This window comes from Python bivittatus, unplaced genomic scaffold, assembly GCF_059951505.1.
Source record: "Python bivittatus isolate LINGU-HERP-01145 unplaced genomic scaffold, Pbiv_v1 ctg000020_np1212, whole genome shotgun sequence".
Lineage (NCBI taxonomy): Eukaryota > Metazoa > Chordata > Lepidosauria > Squamata > Pythonidae > Python > Python bivittatus.
The window spans coordinates 11,283,317-11,302,147 of NW_028277030.1; the positions used below are offsets into that span (position 1 = coordinate 11,283,317).

The 18,831-nt window shown below is 38.1% G+C and overlaps 1 protein-coding gene across 4 annotated transcripts in view; it reads right to left on the reverse strand.

Annotated features, from left to right (window-relative positions):
• Positions 1-18,831, reverse strand: part of MACROD2 (mono-ADP ribosylhydrolase 2) — a 1,000,449-nt gene that overhangs the window by 130,123 nt on the left and 851,495 nt on the right. For all 4 annotated transcript variants that reach the window (XM_088134414.1, XM_088134430.1, XM_088134411.1 and 1 more), the window contains exon 9: positions 4,138-4,219. In XM_088134414.1, the coding sequence (XP_087990540.1) occupies positions 4,138-4,219 (82 nt within the window). The remainder of the gene's footprint in view (positions 1-4,137; positions 4,220-18,831) is intronic.

Here is an 18,831-nt window from a genome sequence, read left to right on the forward strand (position 1 = left end):
GATGCAATTCAAAGTGCTGGTAGTCACCTTTAAAGCCCTTCATGGCTTGGAGCTGGGTTACTTATGGGACCGTCTCTCCCTCATTGTTTCTACCCATTCTATCTGGTCTGGCAGGAAGGGCATACTCCAGGTCCCATTGGCTAAGGAGTGCCGGCTGTCAGGGCCCAGGAAAAGAAGCTTTTTGGCATGGCATCGGCCTTCTGGAATATCATCCCTCCAGAGATTAGATTGGCTCCATCCCTGTTGGCCTTCCATAAGGTGTTGAAGATGTGGGTCTGTGCTCAGACTTGGTGCCCTAGGTGTGGGATGTTACCAGTTTTGTGGTTATGCTGAATGGCTGATTGCGGCTTTTATAATCGATTTTTCTGGCTACTATGGGTTTTATGTTTTTGTGTATGTTTCTTTATAATTTTTTAATATTGTTAGCTGCCCAGAGTCATGCATTTGAGAAGGGTGACCATATAAATCAAGTAAGTAAGTAAGTAAGTAAATACATACATACATACATACATCTCTAGACTTCATCCAGAAACTTATATTTTATTATGAAAAGTTTGTTTGCAGATCACATGAAGTTTCAAGTGGGTTTCCCTGTTTCCTTCTTTTCCCCCAGAGGATGGATGAACCTGAGATTTCCTATGACTGGGTACAGCAAGGTTAGGATACATCCTACTGTTTCTGTTGTCCATCCCTACTCCTCTTGCAATTTGTCTTCTTCTCAGTCCTGATCTATACTATGACTCCTTCCTTTTCTTCCTCCCGTACCCTAGCTTTCCTTTACTTTTGCTTTCTTCTCTCCTAGAGAACATTCCCAACATATGAATTTGTCAGTGGAATCACAGAGACGCCTCATGAAGTGAATTTGTAAAACCATTGTACGTCTTAAGTCTACCTTGCCCTGAATTACCCAGAGGAGAATGTGAGATCCGCAATTCCTAGTGAATCCTCACAGATGACCATTGGACCTGCAGAAAGCTTGAAACAGCTGCTTTTATCTGATGACCAACTGAATCAGTCCATTGCAGCAGAGTCATGAATCAAAGGGCAGGTATGCTTCAAAGCACATTGTTTTTTGAAACACTAGGCAGATTCAGTGGTTTTTCTGTAACAACCTCTCAGGTTGTTATACAGACAATATACAATGCTGCAACTATTTCTGTATATGAAGAATGCTGTGGGTGGGGACTGAATGATGTGATGGGCATTCTGACACTGACCAGCCAGCCAATGTGATTTATCACTTCATTAAATTCTCTGCCTCTCACAGCTCTTCTAGGTGGCAAGCTAATATTAATTTGGGCTTCGTTCACTTTCTCAACTCTCAGCTTCTTTAATGTGGCCAGGCATAAATCCTAACTTTGCTCTCTCTTGAAACTACAGCTCATGTCCTGTTATACTGTACCCTCTATAAGGATCCCAGGACCCACCTTGTCACTCCTTACCTGGTAAAACACCTGGGAAATTCTGATCTTTTTTTATGTACAGTTGTTGTTATCAGATTTAGTTCCCTTGAATATAGCCAAACGTTGTTATACTGCCTGTAAAATTAGGCATATCTTGATTGCCCACCAAGGAACCCACCACCAATTCTTATCCTGTTTTACTTTTATTTTATTTTTAATGGGTTTCATTTGTAACTCTGATCTGTGACTGTAATAAAAGTCTCTCTCTCTCTCGCTCTCTCTCTTTCTCTCTCGCTAATGGAATCTCATACTCCTGTGCTAGTGTTGCCAACCCAATTGAAGTTCAGCTCAGCTTTCAGTACCCAGAATATGAGCTCAACACCAACCGGTCCAGTATACATGCTGACATCAAACCTTTTAAATTGTGCATGATTAGGGCAGCTCTGAGTGTCTCAACAATGTGTGCTGTAGCTGCCAGGCCAACACTTATATGTGCTGGCTGAAACCTATGATAGAGGAATTATCTCTTGTACAGTTTAATTATTTTGGATGACAGTATTAGTAAACCAAATATAGAAAGTCTCTAAGAAAAAGCATTTGGGCATAGCCATTGAAACAAAAGAATTTGAGGAGGAGGAGGAAGGAGGAATTGCTGCTATCATTAATAGCTGGTGTGATAGAAAGCAACCAAGATTTCTAAACCTTACTGGGATCCTAGTATCTACTGACACCATATCAGTGGAACTCAGAGCCAGAAAATACTTATAATCAATAGTGTCAGAATAATAAATTCCTTGTTAGGTTCTTAGGTGGGCAGATGTCTGCAAAGTGACAGAAAATTTGTTAAATAAAGACACTGCACAGATCTTCCAGGTATTAGGAATATGATTTTACCTATATAAATCTGTTTCAACAGTATATGCACTGATAAAGTTGTTTGTCAGAAAATATTTTATGATTTGAGACAGAAGATGGTGTTATCTCAGGTTATCTGCTCATAAATACCTCTCAAACATGAGACAGAAACAATTAGGTAAATATGACATTAGGAAGAATGCAAAAGGAGTACTACTGCTGAAGCCATCTAAAGCTATCTGAAATGAACAGCTCACACTCTTGCATATGACCCAAATAGCATGTTAAGCATTTATTTTATAAGCCTTGATACAGAACTATGTTAATTAGTTGTGAAAATGCTGTGCCATGCTAAACATGCAATTTTTTTGATGATACAACTTTTTTGCCTGCTTTAAGCTACTTTGTTTGAATAAAAAGAAGAAGGCTGTGCCTTGGAGAATGATTTAGAGATAAATGTTCTGGGTTTAAGACCCCAGAAACACATATGTCCCAAGGGGAATATTTCCAAAAATTCCAAGCTCATCCATGAACTGTTAGGCGAATGGCTTAATTATGGGGGTGTATGTGCAAGGGGAGTCCTTGAAGAACAATTTCTCACAAACCTTTATTGTTTTTAAGAGTATGTATATCACTTTATGGGCCAGCCCCTTTCCCTGTGGCATGCCTATCTCCATGATGCTGTATCTCACTGTACCATCCTGTTTCGGCTGCCTTGATCAAGTAATTATAGAGAATATTTCCACTGATGTTACCTAGCCTGGGAATGACACATATGCAGGAAAACAAACAAGGTCGGAGAATACCAAGAACCCAACAATTCAGCCCTGAGCTACAATATTCTCTACTATGAGAATATTTCCAGCAGGCCATAATCCAGACACAGTTGAGTCCTGCAGATGATGAGAGAGTCCTTCCCACAAAGGGCCAAATTTGCTGTGCCAACTCTCCTTATACTCCCCAAAACCCAGTGATCAGAGGCAGCAAAGCAACACTAATACTACAGCTTTAGTCAATGCTCATTCTTCTGACATCTGCCCCAAAGAGACCTAGCTTTACCACTGTGCCCTACGCAACTTGGCATCACACTCAAGCCAATGAGCAGGGAGGTCCTTCACAACCAGCTAAGCAGCCTTCTTGATATCCCATATCAGAGGAAGCATTCCACAAGGGCATGTCCTTGGGCACACTTCAGCATCATGCCAAGCTTGGCACTCCAGAAAAGCAAGAGGAAAATAATACTTCACTGCTTATAGTTTTTGAAAGTTTTTATTAAGTTGGAGTAGAAAAGATCCTGCATTGGTACAGGACAATTTGGGCTCCACGCTGGACAATTTCAATGCTGCTATGCTGTCTTTCCCTCTGACTTGAATGGGGTCAAGGGTGAATATTTCAAAAAAATCATTGCATTGAACTGCTTGATGGTATCCTGCTAAATCTAGGGATAATTATTGTCCACTAAAGGATCTACCATTCCTGTTGTTTTCATCGTATTCTGCCAAAGATAAAGAAGAAGCAGCAGATACAGGTATGTGATATTTTCCCATTATAGCCTATAGACAAAACTTTTTTTTGAATTAATTTTACATTTCTAATGGCTTGAATCATTTTGCCTCAACCCTCAGATCACACAGTCAAATCCAATAATTCTCTTTCAGTATTGAATTTCCAGTTCAAACTGAACCATCAGTGCTGATTTGCACAGGCCTAATTACCATACAACAAAGTTTATGACATTTTGCATGTTTTATATGTGAATAAATGTCAAATGATAAATCATTTAGAAGACCTATGAAAAGATAAACAATCTGTGCATACGTACAGACAATATCTGGAGGACAAGGAGTTGTTTTTCAAAGAAACAAATAAATATACATACCTGTTGGGAAGAAGTCATTCATTTTCTTCTTGTAAATTTTGTAATCAACTTCCAAAAACACACAAAAAATGACACGGTCCATCTGAAGGGTAAAAAAAGAAATTATTTTAACAAGGTGTTATTTTGGCTTTTAAATATAATAATACCAATAATAATTATTAAATAAAACACTTGGCTATAATTTTTGATGGATATGTTTCTATATGTTCATACCATAGCAGTCCAGAGGTCCCAAACTACACACAAAGGTTTATTGTTTTGATCAAGGGAATCATTTCAAGTAGCAGTACAGAATCTAGGGGGCTGTTTTTCCTTTTACGCTCTAACTCTGTATGTATTACTGGAAACATCTGCTCCTGGAAGTGCCATGTACAGTGATTAAATAAATAAGTGAAAACAAACATGCCTTCATAAGACCAATTCCATGTTCCTTTTTAACAGAAAGCTGCTTAGGCAATCCACCTTGAACATTTTGGCTAGGATATTAATCTACCCACTTATCATAATTCTAAAATGTATGGATGGGTCATAAAACAGCTGTCTCCCAGGAATTTGAATGAAAGAATGGGCTAAAGGAATGAAACCTCCATTCAAGGTCACTGAAGATGTTTCTGCAGGACTGTTTACTATTCTGGAAAGACTGTTGAAAGGCTTCTATCCTGCCCTTATTTATCTAAGCCTACCTGCTTTTAAACTAGTGATGCTTAAGCAAAATCAAAAAGAGCAGAGTAAGGCAGCCAGATGGCAGACAGAGTAACTAGTAAATAAAACAGTTCATAAAGAGGAAAATCTCAAGTAAAGCCAAGCATGTATAAAGCACAAACTGTATACAATAATTAGCTCTTAACAAGAATATTTGGCAAGCTATTCTGTGTCAAAAAGTTTTATTCAAAGGATTCACTTAAAAGAAGGGGGGGGATCAAATTAAACCATATTTACGTATTAAATGTTTAGGCTGCCAGCTATCAGAGTCTCACAATGGCTTATGCTAAAAGCATAAAATCAGAGTTAATAAAAATTAAACATTATGTCAAAACCATAATCAATTAGAAGCCTGTTTCTGAATGCTTACAAGGAGGTAAATTCTTTCAATTTGACAGGGATGAACAATTCAAGAAAAGGCTTGAGCCTGAGTCCGTGCATCTGAAGATGAGCTTCTTCAGATAATCTCAGTGAATGGAGATGGGAGGGAATCATCTTGAACAAACAACTGTTTTCTCAGGAACCTGGAGCCAAGCTTTAGTGGTATTTCCCTCAGAAATGCACTGGCAACCAGTGTGATGCTTTCAGAATAGGTGCAAAATAATTTCTTTGGGCCTCCCATAGTCCAATCTGGCTACTGAATGTCATACTAAGTGAACTTTCCATGTAAGATGCAAACGCAGCCCCCAGAGAGCACCTTCCAGTAGTTAACACTGGAAGCTAGCAGCCCATACACCAATGTTTTCAAACTCTTCTTTCCAAATGAGCCATTGCCTCACCGGGAGAAACCTGAGATATGAATCTAGAAACAATTCTAGGTTAATTTGGGGAAGTGAAATCCCATCTAGAAGTGACAGACGTATCACTTTCTGCCTCTCTCCCTGAACATTTCCATCTTGTCAGTATTTAGCTTCAATTTATTATCCTTATCAGCTGACATTCAGGGTAGTTGCACCACCATTGAGAAATATTACAAAGAAAGAAGATTGGCCTCCTTACAAAGAAAGAGATGACAACGCCCTGTTAAGTACAGGTTGGTTTATATTTGTAACCTATTGCTTAAGGGTGTTATTGGTCACTATGTATTGATAATTGTTTTGCAATAGCAAAAAAACAGGGAGGATTGGAATATTGGTTCACGCTTTAGTTAAGCATATGAGTTTGTAGAGCATATTTATGCAACAGATTTGATTGTTCATACAGTTAAAGGTGTAACTGAAATTATCCAAATTAGGAAGGGGTGGTTGCATAATTTATTTATGTATATGATGGCACAGTTCAACTTGATCAAATAAGGAAGAAGGGCTGAAAACACATTTATCTGCATCCAGCCAATGGGCCAAAGAAGATGTATAAGATTCATAGGGACCCAGGAGTAGCACTTTGATTCCTTGGGAGACAGAGCAAGGGCCCAGTCAAGATGGATCAAGCAACAATCAGAGATCCCAGGTGGGTTGACAAGGACTGACCAGTCAATCAGCTTGATATTGGATGATGGGTTATGTAAACCAGCCATCAGACCAATCAAGAGTTAGATGGGGTATGTCCACCATCCTGAAAAGGTTTAAAAGGCCATATGCAGCACAGTTAACATTCAGAGGGAGTACTTGCAACAGTGGGGCTCTTCCCTTTCACTGCTCTGCTTTCTTCTTCTGTGAACTTTGGGTTTATAGTTGGACTGGCCATCTAACTGGATCCTACAACTTTGGTAAAGACTTTTGTACAGAAATATAAGATCAATTTCTGCAACAAGGACTAACGCTTCTTTTTTTTTTTTAATCTTATTCTTTGCCATGCTTTGTTTTGTTTTCAATTTGAAATAAAGCACTGAAACTTATCCTGGGATTCTGAGTTTCTTTCTCTTTCTGGAAGAAAGCCATTTAATGTGCCTAGAGGAACTATCTCTGAAATTTATTGTTGCTATGGAAATGGACAAATTGAGCAAGTGTCCTTCACTTAGAGTTACATATTTATTGACTAGTTACATATTGTTAGGCCCAGAAAGGCTGGAATTCCAGCTCTAGCCGCTGCACGTTCTGTGAATGCTCTCAGGTTGCAAGTAAGGTTCCCCTCTACGTCTGGGGAAAGCAGTAACTCTCACGTGGCTCTTTCAGTTTCATTTCTGGCTGCAACATATCATGAGGTGGCCTACCCACCCTTGGCATGCAGAATGACAATTCTTTAAAGAGGTAGTTAACTGCAAGCTGCTTATCCCGAGAACTGTGGTTAAAAGCAATATTCATTTGCAAACTCATGTTTGCTACCCAACCCTCAGAAAACACATTGGGGGGGAGGGGAACTAGGTTTGGGGAATTTCCCTCCAACACATAACAGCCAGCTCCTGATCTTCTGATGCTTTCCCCCAGTGGTTTCATACACATATTGAATAGTACTGAATGGCATTGAGACCCCATATAATAGCTCCCATTTAATATAGAACCTGTCCCCAAATGATACCATCTGCAATCAGTCTGAGAGACAGGAATACAGGACAAGAATAGAACCATTGCAAAACAAGGGCTCTAAATGGTTACCTTGGTCAAAGATACTGAAAGTAGCCATGTCTGAGGAGAACTAATTATATTCCCCCTGTTGATTCCTCCAAAGGTATCATCTATCAGGATGGCCAAGGCAATGGGTACCCCCATAGCTGTCTTTAAGGGAGATTGAATTGGGTGAAGATAATCTCCTTCCTTCGCCTTCCTCTCAATCATCTCACCCAACAATGGAAAGTTTGAAACTGGCCTATAAATGTCCAACTCCAAGGGATGTTACACTCTTAAATTCCAACACTGGTAAAGCAGATTAGGAATTCAGTTTTCCCGGAGGATTGGCCATACTTTAGAGCTAACATTTTCTATGACATCCTGGAAGAAGCATGTGGCCAATATAGATTTCAGCACCTAAACATCTGGTGGAGACTTCTACAATTCTCTAAGCTTGATACACATGATACAGGACCCGGCTATCTGCAGAACTGCCTGCTCCTGAGGGTGTCTGCCCATCCCACATGCTCTGACAGAGAGGGCAGACTCCAGGTCCCTTCATCTAATGGAACTCAGGAGGTATATATGTAGCTCCTGTCCTTTGGAATGATCCCCCCCCCAACATACTGTTGGCCCCAACTCTGCAGGCCTTTAAGAAGGGAGACAATACTTAGCTCTTTCCCTGGGCCTTAGGATCATGATGAGTTGAATCCCCAACTGATGAAGATTTCAATTTTGATAGTCATTTTACTGTTTTAATTTGTTTTAATAAAATATGTTATTTTTGTATTGATTTATTATGGTTTTCTCTTTTTCTTTTTGTATGCCACCCAGAGTCACATGGTTTGACTTGGGCAACCAAATCATAAATAACTAAATACTATTATATATATATTTCATCTGAAACTCATCTACCATTATTCCTATCAGTCCGGCTTCAATTATATTCCACTGACTGCCAATACCCCATTATCTCAGGGTGTCAAGAAACATCAACAGCATGTGTTACTGGATTTGTGATGCCTCTAATAACTAGAGTGCTCTTATATGGGCCTTACCCTGTGATGTCCAGTGTCTGGATAATTGTGATGGAATGGTGTTATGAAGGCCATGCTCAGGGAGATAAGCGTTTCCTTAGCCCTCAACAGGAGCATGGGAAGTTTAAGAGGATGAGACTGGCACCACCCTAAGGAATTCAGGATATTGTGGCTTGCTGGCTTGGGAACTTAGGTTCAGTCTGGAGAGATTTCTGTATTGAGGTGAAGCTAATAAATGCAACAGAACTGTACTGCACTGTCTTGTGGAGTTCTTTGGGCTGAACCTGACAATAATTGAGTTTGTGGACAAAACATTTTTGCAGTGAACTAGGTTTATCAGGTTCACATGATGGGAACTTTCACATTATGGGAATAGGTAGCATCATGATTAGTTAGCAACATTCCTGATTAGACAGCATGGGTTAGAAGGAAGTTCTCTAGTCCCATCATGCATACCCTCCTTCCCAACATTTTTTGGATCCTTTCCATCATACCAATCTACTGCTAACTTGATTCTTTTCTCTTTTCTTGCCCTTCTCATAACTCCTGTTACTTTGCATAATATCACAGCTACTATATCTCTCCTTCCCACATATACACACTGATGATATCTAGTCTCTACAGCTCAACATTTTGTGCGTGCATAAGTTTTTCTCCCCCAGGGAAGCATTTTCTTTGTTACTAACATTTAGTTTTCTAAATGATGTTCTTAGTCATTCATTGAATTACTAGGGATTTTATTGCTGAATTCAAAGGAGTTCTAATAATTTTTCAACAAATACACAGAAAACGTCAGACACATCCACACTTTTATAAACTGCATTTATGTGCACATGCCCACTTATCCATAGATATTTGGTGACTCAGTATCAGCTTTTTTCAAGTTTTTCATTTCCAGAGTAAAGTTATAGAGAAACTTTTTTAGAATACAAAGTTTTCCAGCCCCATAAAACTTTTAAAGTGGCCTTTGCATATATAATCTATATATGAATTAATTCTTTCCAAATGTGTGAAGAAAGCATCCTATTTTTAAGCATGCATAAGATGCTGTGATGACAGCTCAGATTCTGTGTTTATGTGATTGAATGGCATGTGTTGGCAGATAATAAATTGAAATTATACTAGATTCCTGCATCTTGCCAGTCAGGGAATGCTTTATCCAAAAGAGCCAGATAAACTAAGTTGGCCTTAATCTATGAAAAAGACTCCTGCTCTTTATTACTTCAATTCCAAAACAAATCACTTAAGTGGTCATGGTGAGAGAATCACTTGGATGGTACCTTAACAATAACCCTACAGGGTCCTTGGCATTGGCTCTTGTGATACTTAACTTATTCTACAGAGAAAATCTTTCTACTTTGAAATGCCTTTTGAAATGCCACATTGATTAGATGTTTCACGCTCTTTCCTTTATAGAAGAGAGTACAAGAATATGGAGATACTCATTTGACCAGGCTCATCAGCCAGCTAAGGTCTTATTGCAATCCCTACAGCCAAGTAGAAGAGAACCATTCGAGGAAGCTTAAAGAGGCTAAACCATGAAGGCATTATTCTTGACTGACAGCTCTCATTTTGGAGTCCACTATTGAAAGTGCATATCCTATTCCCTTTCCCCCCTTCCTTCCATTAAAGTTTCCTTGCACCTTGATTAAATTTTGCTAGCTTCATGGCTATGAATAGATAGATCAAAGAGGTCATAAGTGAACAGCACTTATGAAAGGTCAACTGTGTACACTTTTCACTTAGGAGGCACCTTCACAGTTCCAGGCTGCAGATCTTATTGATCATCTCCTCCTGGTCTGGGCTAATTCAGAGTCTATTTAAGGATAGAGTATTATTCTTCTAAGTTTTTGTATCCAGGCATTTTTCTTAGCATCATCAGTTTTTAGGAGACTTAAAGTAATAGATGGATACAATTTAGGAGAGATAAATTCCCAAATGAGATATTTAAACCAGTACTAACTGAAGTGTATCCTTGTTCTGCTTGGATCTGGTGGCATAAAAATCCAATCATACATACATACATACCTAAATAAATTTTCCACAACTCTGAAATATCTGAACTACATGCACAGCAATAAATACTTGACATGGATTGAGGAAACCACCACAAATACAAGGAATAACCCAACAGGTTACTATTGCAGCTGTCAGAGAGAACTTTGTAATATGGGATGCTACAGGACTGGTGAGACTCCTGCCAAAAATGTTACATTGTGGGACATTGCAACTGATACTTTCTGCAAAGGCAAGAACCCATGTCTGTAAACCACTGAGATCCAGAAGAAGAACCTAGAGCTTTTATAAACCTTAAAAGGAACAAGAATGTAAAAGGAGATTGTCCAGCCAGGAACTCCTAACTATCTCATGGTAGATTAAAGAACTGCAGTCTTTCAAAGGTATGACAGAAAGGTATTTAAGACATGCATTGCAAATGTATCCATGTGGTAGATCTCTGCATGCAAAATGCTGTAATTCTGGAGAGATATCACCTATTCTAGACAGTCACTACTAGACTCTTCTGAGCAGAAAGGAGATGCTCAAGGAATATACTGGTATAAGTAGTTGTTTCTTTTTCCTTTTTCTAGTCTTGATGATGAATCCTAGTTTTTCTTGTGGCCCTGCTTCTTAATTTTCCATCTTTTCTGAAGTGGACTTTGGTCCTGATTTCAGTAAACAATTTCCTGATTGTTACTCAGTCCTAATACTTGGTTTCTTCTAGTTTTGCTCTGTTGCATTATGCACAGCACAAACCTATTCTATTGATCCGTAAACCTTATGGTTTCCAAATTCCAGTGCATGGCAATTCTTTTTTTATTACTATTCAAAGATAACAGAATAAATAAGCATTGCATATTGTATCCCCTTATCAGTAACAGAAAGTAAACAAAATGAGACCTAACAATCCTAATAATTCTACTTCATTACTTCTTGTCTAAAGTAAGGGACCTTTGAAAAAGTCATTTTTTTTTATGGCAGAATACTTCTTCCTAACAAATAATAGGGCGTCTACCTATCTTTTGAAGCAACCTATCATTGAAATGAATTCAGATGCAAACAGATGGAAGCATTTTTATGTGGAGCTTATTGGTAAAAGCACATGTCACTAAATAATTGCTAGCTCCAGAAAATTACTGTATCCTTTATCCTTATCACATTTATAGCTGTTTTGGTTCAACGCCCACTGAAGCCAAAGGGAGTCTGTTGATTGATTTTAATGGGCCTTGGGTCAGTACTGATGTTTTCTAAATCTAGGCATCCTGCAAAGTTTAGAGCTTGTGACAAGCTAAATTATAAAGCATCTTAAAACTTCATATATTTTAATGACACATTGCAACAACATTTTCTATTGATAGGGACTCTACCCCTCAATTATCATCAATTATTGGATAGCAGACTGCACACAAAGAAAGGACAACTTTGTAAAAGAAGGGATTTATTTAACAATGAGCAACCCATTGAATTAAATTTAAAAATGAAAAGGTGCATGGAACAGTGACTAAGATATACAATTTTAATTCTGATCTCATCATGCAGCATTGGCTGGTACATAGAGCCTTGCTCTAGAGCAGTGTTTCTCAACCTTGGGAACTTTAAGAAGTGTGGACTTCATGTTGGCTGGGGAATTCTGGGAGTTGAAGTCCACACTTCTTAAAGTTCCCAAGGTTGAGAAACACTGCTCTAGAGACTACTAGGATTAAGGAAAAGGGAATCTATGACTTCTTCCAAGTTAATTTTCTTACCTTCTGAGGTTACTTATTAAAGTTATGATTTTAGCTATGTATCCATTATAACATTCTGTGAGAAATGACTTTATTGACAGATGAAAAGGTTATCTGCTCCAATCCCTGGTACAGTACATGCTACAGTAATTTGGGCATGGGGACCGGGCTGCGTTCATGATTATATTTGATTATTATTTCCTGAGGCATTTTGTATAGAAAGACCAACAAATAAATAATGAAATTGAAGTATACTTCTAAAATCAATAGCTATTCTTTTTTGTAATTGTTTTTGTTCTGGAACTAGTTAAGGTAATATAGTAGCAGTAACAGTAACAACAACTTTATATTCATAAACACACAGAGCAGAAGAGAGGAAAATTCACTGCAGTTTTCCAAGGGAATTTCCCCCCCTTAATCTCAGTATGCCATATCTGAGGCATCAGAATATAATACGTTGTCTTTTTTCATGTATTAAACCACAAAGCAGCCAAGGAGTATGAGTGAATATTCTGTTTTTCATTATACAATATTCTCTCCAGTGCTTTGCACAGCATCCTTGGCTTCCTACATTTTGGTTAAATACCGGGGGAAGACATTCAATAACCTTTTGGTCCAGGAGTCCTGCCCCTGGGAAATTGTTGGCTAATTTCTTCTCTCTGCACAATTTGGATGGAGATTTCTGAAAGGCTCTGTGTCATTTCAAAGATTCTCTTTCAGAATAATACATCTCTGATAGCTACTCTTCTAATTCTGCAGGGAACTGGCTGCATGGATAATAAATTAATTCATGTGGCAAAGGGCTAAACTACATTAGATTGTACAAAATATCCCCTAAAGTCCTGAAGTGCTATGCAGTGATAAAGCCCCATATCACCCATTTCAGAGTAAGATCCCTATGTTTCTTGTTTGCAGCTTTTCTATTTCTTATGGTAGATTATAAATAGCTAACTAAAACATCCAGTCTGCTATTGGGTGCAGGGTGGTCAGCTACAATGTTTAATTTTTATTGGAGCCAGGACAGATCCTGTGCCAACTCAGGATTCTGCACTTCTTTTGCCATAACATCAAATTCATCCAAGGAATCCCACTGTTAAGATAAGAACAACACTAAAAGTGGTCTTCTAGTGGGGCAAGACTAATGTTACATCACAATTTATTTTTAATTTTACAGCGGGCATAGGATCTTGCTCTAGTGGTGCAAAAGGGTTCCAGCTTGAAACGAATTCAGTAGTAATGCAGAGATCATGCAGGATCATGGAAATAATTAAAATTCATATACAGATGCCAAAAAGCCTCTAACACAGTTGCTGGTCTTTCTATCTGATCTAGATAAGGGAAAACTATTTGTGTGAAACAATATTTAACCTGATAATGAATGATTCTACTACTTTAGTAATAAAAAAGGAAAGATGAGGAGAAAGAAACTGAGATGTAAAATGATGAACATTTTAGCAAGACAGTTGATTCTATGCTTCCATCATGATTTTTCTCCTTAAACAATGGTGAAAGGCTCTGTTGAAAAGTTCTGATATTATACTTTATCAGGATACTTTTTTAGCCTACAGTGAAATATAATTAAGTTGTTGAGGCAAAAAGGGAAAAACAATCACCCAATGTTTATTATGACCTCAAAGATTAATGTGGACCACAAAATCTAAATGGAGTCCTTCAGCTTCATAACACTCTATAACTATAACAGGATATTGAATGGCAAGGTACTCAGAAATGAAACAAGATAAATGTGATACATCATGAGAACAACTCCCACTGGCTAATCAGTAATCCTGAGGGCAGGATACTATTATCCAGATCAAATGAAATATCTGAGAGCTGATTAACACCAACCTGGGTACCGCACTGGGTCAATAACAAAACATTAGAAAGCAAACGAAGCTACCTGAAATATTTTCTCTTGCAGCATTTTTGCATGACTAAGAACTACAGAGAAAGAGACTCATTCTAGCACTATATCACGTTAGTTCATAGTTATGGGAATGCTGTTTCCATATGAAGCTACACAGACACAAAAGTCTGGGACTACTATGCATATAGACAACCAAGGGCTGCATAATACAAAAGGAGACCTGCAATTAGACAGGCTCAATAAGAAGCAAACATACTCAGTAGTTGTCAGGAAGTAAGTGTTAACTTGGAAAGAACAGTGGAAAACTGGGAGCAGAGGAGAATGAAATGGCCTGTATGAGACTTCTATATAATATCTGGGAAGGAGGAAGGGTGGCTGACTGGGATTATAAACAGGACCACTCTGGTTAAGGAATCAGAACACCCTGCAACACATTTTGTGTGTTACTAGACAGAGTGGATTCTACTATTTTAAGTTTATACACATGAACAAAGAGGCGAGGAATTGGCTACTTTTTTCAGACATGGGAGTATGCTTCATTCATTCATTCATTCATTCATTCATTCATTCATTCATTCATTCATTCATTCATTCTTTTATTCAATTTATATGGCTGCCCACTCACCAGATGACTCTCAGCAGCTAACCAGGGTTAAAAACATCAGATACAAATGAAGATGGTAAAAATAATACAACTTATAAAAAAGTATAATAAGTCAAGGACAGACAATGAGTGTAAAACAGTGTTTAGGAGAAGAACCAGGTCTTCTTTCTAAAGGCTGGCATGGTCAGGGCCAAATGAATTTGGGGGGGAAAAGTGTGTCACAAGGCAGATACTATGACAGCAATCCAATATTAATTTACATGGGATGGGAATTCCCCTTTTAACTCAGTGGTGTTTTCTTATTTCTGAGTAGACAGGCATAGATTGCAGTGTTTGGATGTTACAATAAAAAAGAAAGAAGGCAGATCTGTACATTTAACGCTTTAAGGGATTGTCTATGCAGTCAACACATATGAGATCTGTGTCTGTCTAGAGTGCCCTATGGGAAATGTGTAGGCTAAGAGTTTGTGGGTCTTTCCCCCTCAGTGCAAAGCCATGTACCCAGGGGTTCTCCTCAATGACTCTGAGACTCTGAGCACCTTTCAAAACTGAGATCTGTAGCACAAGAGTCAGGTGGAGTAGGAAAATTGGGTTAATATACAGTTGACCACTCACTAGAAGAATTGCCCTGAGTCAAGCACAGAAACTACAAATATATAAATTAGTAATCAATGTATCACAAGCTAGTACTTAGTTAACCAACTTTTCTTTTTTCTTTATATGAAGCAAGCACTTTTTTGTATTGGGGCAAACATCCTGAACTAACAATACAGAGGCACTGTGCCTAGTTAGATGCAAGACTCCAGTATGTAGCAAAAGAAACCAACAAACAATATATAAACAAACAATCTCATGATTGCATTGAATGATATGCACCATGCAATAAGGACAAATAGTAAGTCCAAAAACTGTCCCAGGTACCAGAAGGAACATTACAGCATGAAAATATCCATTAGGAATCATGGTATAGTCATTATTATGAATTGGTACTTAGTCCATAAAATAGCAATGAAGAAACTACCAGTAGCAAAAAAGAATGCATTAAGTACTAAGTAGTGGAACAGAAGTAGAGGAACAAAGTAATTAATGGAAGGGAGGGAGGGAGGGAGGGAGGGAGGAGGCAAAGAACCAGGATGGATCCTCCAATGTGCCTGTAGGTATTTTCCTTGGTGCACCTACTTCAATCTATTTTTTAATTTAAAAAAAAGTGAACAAAATGAAAAATGACATGGCATGTGGCAAAGTATTAGCTTCCCAAAGTAATATTTTTATTTCCAAGTACACCCTTGAATTCCCCACAGACTCCATAGTCATTCTCAGGGGAAAAAAAAAAAAAAAGTTGATAGTATCCCAGTGCTTTATTCATAAATATATCCGCTTAACTAGATAAAAGACAAATATAAACTGGAGATTGATAGTAAGCATTCTGGAGAACCATGTCCACGACAGCAGCCACTTTTCTATGGGCAAGTGTCCTGTCCAATGGCAACCCTTTTTCTCTGAATGTCTGTGGAATGCTCTCAAAAAGTCAAAGGTGCTTATTTGCCAGGCATGATCAAGGAGCTCAGTATCAATGAACACCAAGTATAAAGATATAGGCTAAATTTCAGGTCCAGCAATGAAAGAGATGGGGTGAAGTGGGGTGGGGTAGCAGAGGGTCAATGCAAATGCTTTAAACAAACAATAATAAACATATAATTAGATGCACTGCACTATTATCTTTACAAAATAACCTTTCCAACAATAAGTGAAGTTATAACCTGAAAGTGCCTCTCTCCACTTCTTAGATGCTCTTGGTCATGAGAGATGTTTGTCCTACCTTGTTAGCTGGCAACATCTGCTTAATTATCTTTCTGTCTCAGAGCCAAGTCTCCTTCCCGCAACTGTTTATCTGCTGCATGATGTTGTGCAGTTCCACAACGGTTTGACAAATGTGGTTTAACAGGTGGTGGTGGTGGTGATGTTGATTGTCTTACCATCCTGCTAACAAGTTATCAGACCCATGCTCCTTGGAGCCCCATTGTGCTGGATTTAGTTGGTACTGGGACAAATATTGATCATTTGCAAACCTGACAAAGCTGGATACTCAGGGCCAAATACTCAGCCAAAGCAGAGACTCCACATTTTTCCAAATACTTGGAGCCTAACAAATGCGTTCCAACTTCTGCACACATTATAGAAACAGCAGCATATTTATCAAGTTCCAACACCTCTCCCAACACATCTATATGGAAATGCACTCTTTTTCATTCTTTTTGATATTATTCTACAAGGATAAGTACAGACAAGCATTTCGATCATTCTTAAGCCAGCTTTTCAGAATTTTACAAGCACACCATTTAGTCTAAGGACCATTTGATCAAAGATGTACTTTTTAAGCGTTTGTAACAACAGACATATTTGTGAGTATTCAGAAACGAACTACCAAATTGTTAATAGACTGCAGTTAACAAATATTTGATGAAAGTGGTGCTATTATTTGAGAATCACTGGTACTCCTGCTTCCAAATGTTACTAGTGTCAACAGGCAAGAATAGGTGCCCATAGTCGACAGAAATTTTAATATATTTGTTATGTTTATTAGTAATAATTAGAGACTGAGATTCTTGAGATTCTTCCCACTTCCCTTCTGCTTTTCTTTTTATCTTGATGTATTTATTAGGAATAAGGTTTGCTCACTGTAGTGTAACTAGCCAACCTGTATTACAGGAGATAATTTGGGCACTACAATTTGGCCACCACAGGTAAGATAACAAAGAGCTTGCACTGGGCAATTGTTGAAACATTGCTCCTGCCAGGTCAATATTGAAGGCTGTTTCGTCACCCAAGGGATCAATGCAAACTTTTTTCTTTCTAATAAAACATCTCAGTATATTTCTTTTGATGGCCACTAAAATTCATCAGCAAAGGGGCAGCAGGGGAGCAGCTTAAAATGCATTCATTGTTACCAAGAGATCCATCAGTTTCCAGAATTCATTTTTATACCATACAAACATGATGACATCAGCTCCATTAATCTTTCCAGCTTGATATGCACTGTCTCTTGAAGATGCATGTCGACCTCCATTTTTCATTGTTACCAGTCATAGGGCAGCTGACACAGCCAAGATAATCCTGTATTCAGCGATACTGGGAGAATGAATGGATTTTGATGAATGTAATTTGCTATCTCAGTGACAAATGGTAAATGAGAAGAGAGGGTATGCATGCAAATATTGCTGTGTTAAATATGGGCTTGTGAAGGATGGTACTTTGGAACTATCTGATAGGCAGTTTTACAACAAGCTCATTTTTCAGATGAGATAAGTAATCAACTTCTATTAGGTTATCATTATACTCTTATTGTGAATGTCCGTTGAGTATGATGGCATCACAGTACACAATTAAGCAAGTTTTCCAATTCAACAAGCTAACTTTTAGCTCTTTTATCCTGTACTGTGACATCAATTAATCAGAACAACAAAAATGAAATATGTTGCCATACATACAGGAATCTTTACTGTTATGGTAGGAACACATTTAGACTATCTGTCTGAAAATCTCCACATGTTTTAGACTAAAACTCCTATACTGCCTAGATATTGACCATGGTATCTGGGACTCAGAGAACAGTAACACAAATCAGCTGACAAAACTCATGGTTCCTAGTCATATAATATAGCTTAAATAGCTCAAATGGGTTCATATGAAAATTTTGTACCTGTCAAGGATGGTTTCAGTCAGATGAAGTGCCTGTAAGTCTTCCTTTTGTGGCTCTTTGTTTTAATAATGTAATTTTGAGCCATTCTGTTGCACACAGCACCAATATGAATTGAGTCAATTGATAATGCCTTGATACAGCTGCCGGCATAGGGGTGATATGGACAGGCCCTTCATATTTCCAGAAACCATAGTCACTTTCAGTCATATTCCTTTCTTATTAACTCAAGCATATGGACAGGAATAATGTAGATTTCAAAACTGCAGGCTCAGTTGTCTTTTCTCCGGTTGCAAGCTCCATTTGTCAACTTGCAATGCAACTCAGGGGCACTTCCCATGAAGACATATGTCTATTCAGACATTATGCAACTCTGCCTCCACATCTGTATGTTACAGACATGAACCAAATTGAAATAGATTAATATAACAACTCAATTAGCCAATGGCTTAAAAGAATCTTAGCATGAGAATTTTCAAATGCTATCATATAAAAATGAGTTTAAAATGGTAACTCTATCCACATTTTATATCAAGGATTAAAAAAAATAAATCTATCAAGGTTCAATGTCTCCATCTG